Source organism: Austrofundulus limnaeus, unplaced genomic scaffold (genome assembly GCF_001266775.1).
Source record: "Austrofundulus limnaeus strain Quisiro unplaced genomic scaffold, Austrofundulus_limnaeus-1.0 Scaffold841, whole genome shotgun sequence".
Taxonomy (NCBI): domain Eukaryota; kingdom Metazoa; phylum Chordata; class Actinopteri; order Cyprinodontiformes; family Rivulidae; genus Austrofundulus; species Austrofundulus limnaeus.
This window is the reverse complement of record NW_013953243.1, coordinates 3,428-5,155: the sequence shown is the minus strand read 5'-3', so window position 1 is coordinate 5,155 and position 1,728 is coordinate 3,428. Positions and strand designations below refer to the sequence as shown.

At 52.4% G+C, this 1,728-nt stretch overlaps 2 protein-coding genes across 2 annotated transcripts in view; one reads left to right on the top strand and one right to left on the bottom strand.

Annotated features, from left to right (window-relative positions):
- The window catches only part of LOC106532855 (protein Niban), a gene marked incomplete at its 5' end in the record, with an annotated part of 10,036 nt that extends 8,391 nt beyond the window's left edge, over window positions 1-1,645 (top strand). Inside the window, 2 exon segments of the mRNA XM_014029008.1 lie at window positions 191-302; window positions 417-1,645. Coding sequence (XP_013884462.1) covers window positions 191-302; window positions 417-1,375 — 1,071 coding nt within the window.
- The window catches only part of LOC106532856 (kinesin-associated protein 3), a gene marked incomplete at its 5' end in the record, with an annotated part of 7,356 nt that overhangs the window by 4,606 nt on the left and 1,022 nt on the right, over window positions 1-1,728 (bottom strand).

Sequence of the window (1,728 nt, the reverse complement as noted above, 5' to 3'; positions counted from 1 at the left end):
CTGTTCTTTTTTTTCTTATAAAAGGTTAAATAAAACAAAAATATTGGTGGTAATTTTTGACTGTGTAACTTTACAAACAGCACCTCATATAAACTGGTTTAAACTCCTGAAAGTAGAAATAAAAGTGTGAAAATGTTAGTGAAAGGGAAGTATCAGGACTATGAGCTGATTGTGATTCTGTGTTCTTCAGGAGCTTGAGGGTCTGGATCAGATGATTGACTCGGATTACTCCAGCTTCATCCACGTGGAGAACGTGTACGAGAGCGTCCTCCTGGAGGTCCTGGAGAAGGACATTTCTAAAGGTACACAAAGCTTCCTGTGATGACGTCACATGTCGTCGTGTGGTGGGCTGACGCTAACGATGCTAATGATGCTAACAACGCTAACGATGCTAACACTTCCTGTTTGTGCTGCAGTGGTGAAGGAAGCGGCCAGCCTCCACAAACACAACCTGTTCACGGACAGCAGCCGGCCCAGCCTGTCCACCCCGCCCAGCAGCCCCGCCCTGACGCTGGCCTCGCCCCTCCAGGTCGCCGCCGCCCACGACCCCCTGCCTCCGTCCCCCCTGACGGTCAACGGGCTGCCGGCCGGCCTCCAGCGGGCGCCGCAGCAGAAGGACGACGCGTCGATGGTGCAGACGGTGCTGGGGAAGACCAGACTGAAGGAGGAGGGGGTCAAGGTTTKTCCGGAGGCACAGGTACCAGAGGACACCGCTGAAGACCTGGAGACCACACAGACCCTGACCCAGATCCAGGACCAAAAACAGGAAACTCAGACCAAAGCTGACATCATTCTGGCACAAGCTCCGCCCACTGGTGGAGAAGGTGTGAGATCAGAAGGTCCTGATCCAGAGGACCCTCTGAACCCTCCAGAAGAGAACCCCAGTCCTGAGGAAGCCCCTCAGAGCTCAGAGGTGCAGTCAGCAGCGCCCCCTGGTGGCGAGGTGTCAGCGTTYTGCATCAGGCTGAGGGAGGAAGTAGAATCCATCAGCGCCTCGGAGCCCAACTCTCTGCACGTGTCTGTGGGCAGTGACTCGTCCCACTCAGACCTGGAGTCCACAGGAGACGTCCCAAACACCTCTGATGTCTCCGAGCTCGTCCCGTCCCCCGACAGCTCAGAGGAGACAGCTGAGGACAAAACTGGAGGTGAAGAACCAGCCGAGACTCAAGAACCGGTCCAGGTCCAGACGGAGGCTGGGAGCAGAGACACGAAGCTGGACGTCCCTCCGTCTCCTCCGTCCTCYGAACCCACCGAAGAGGAGACACCCCCGGGTCCTCGTCCCCTGGACTGCGTCAAGGCGATCCGGGACCTGGTGATGGAGGTGATCGAGGTGGAGGAGCAGGTCCAGGTCCACCGTTACCCTGAAGCAGACTGAGACCAGGACCGGTCAGACCTGCAGGAAACTGGACCGCTTCAGAGACCTGGAGACACCAAACGTGCATGAAGTGATCTCCCTCAGATCAGTGACGTCTGCAGCTGTTTTACAAAACACAACTTTTATTTTGAAAATCAGTGAGTTTTWCTAAAACCCAAGACTTTTTCTTCCATCAGGACCTGTTTAAAGACCTGAACCGTATGGCTGCCGTTTGTAACATTACACAGTCAAAAATTACCAACAATATTTTTTAATTTAACCTTTTATAAGAAAAAAGAACAGATTTATTTTTCAAAGTCAGTTTTTCACCATATGATTCATACATTTATAAATGTCAGAGTTTATAAACTAAA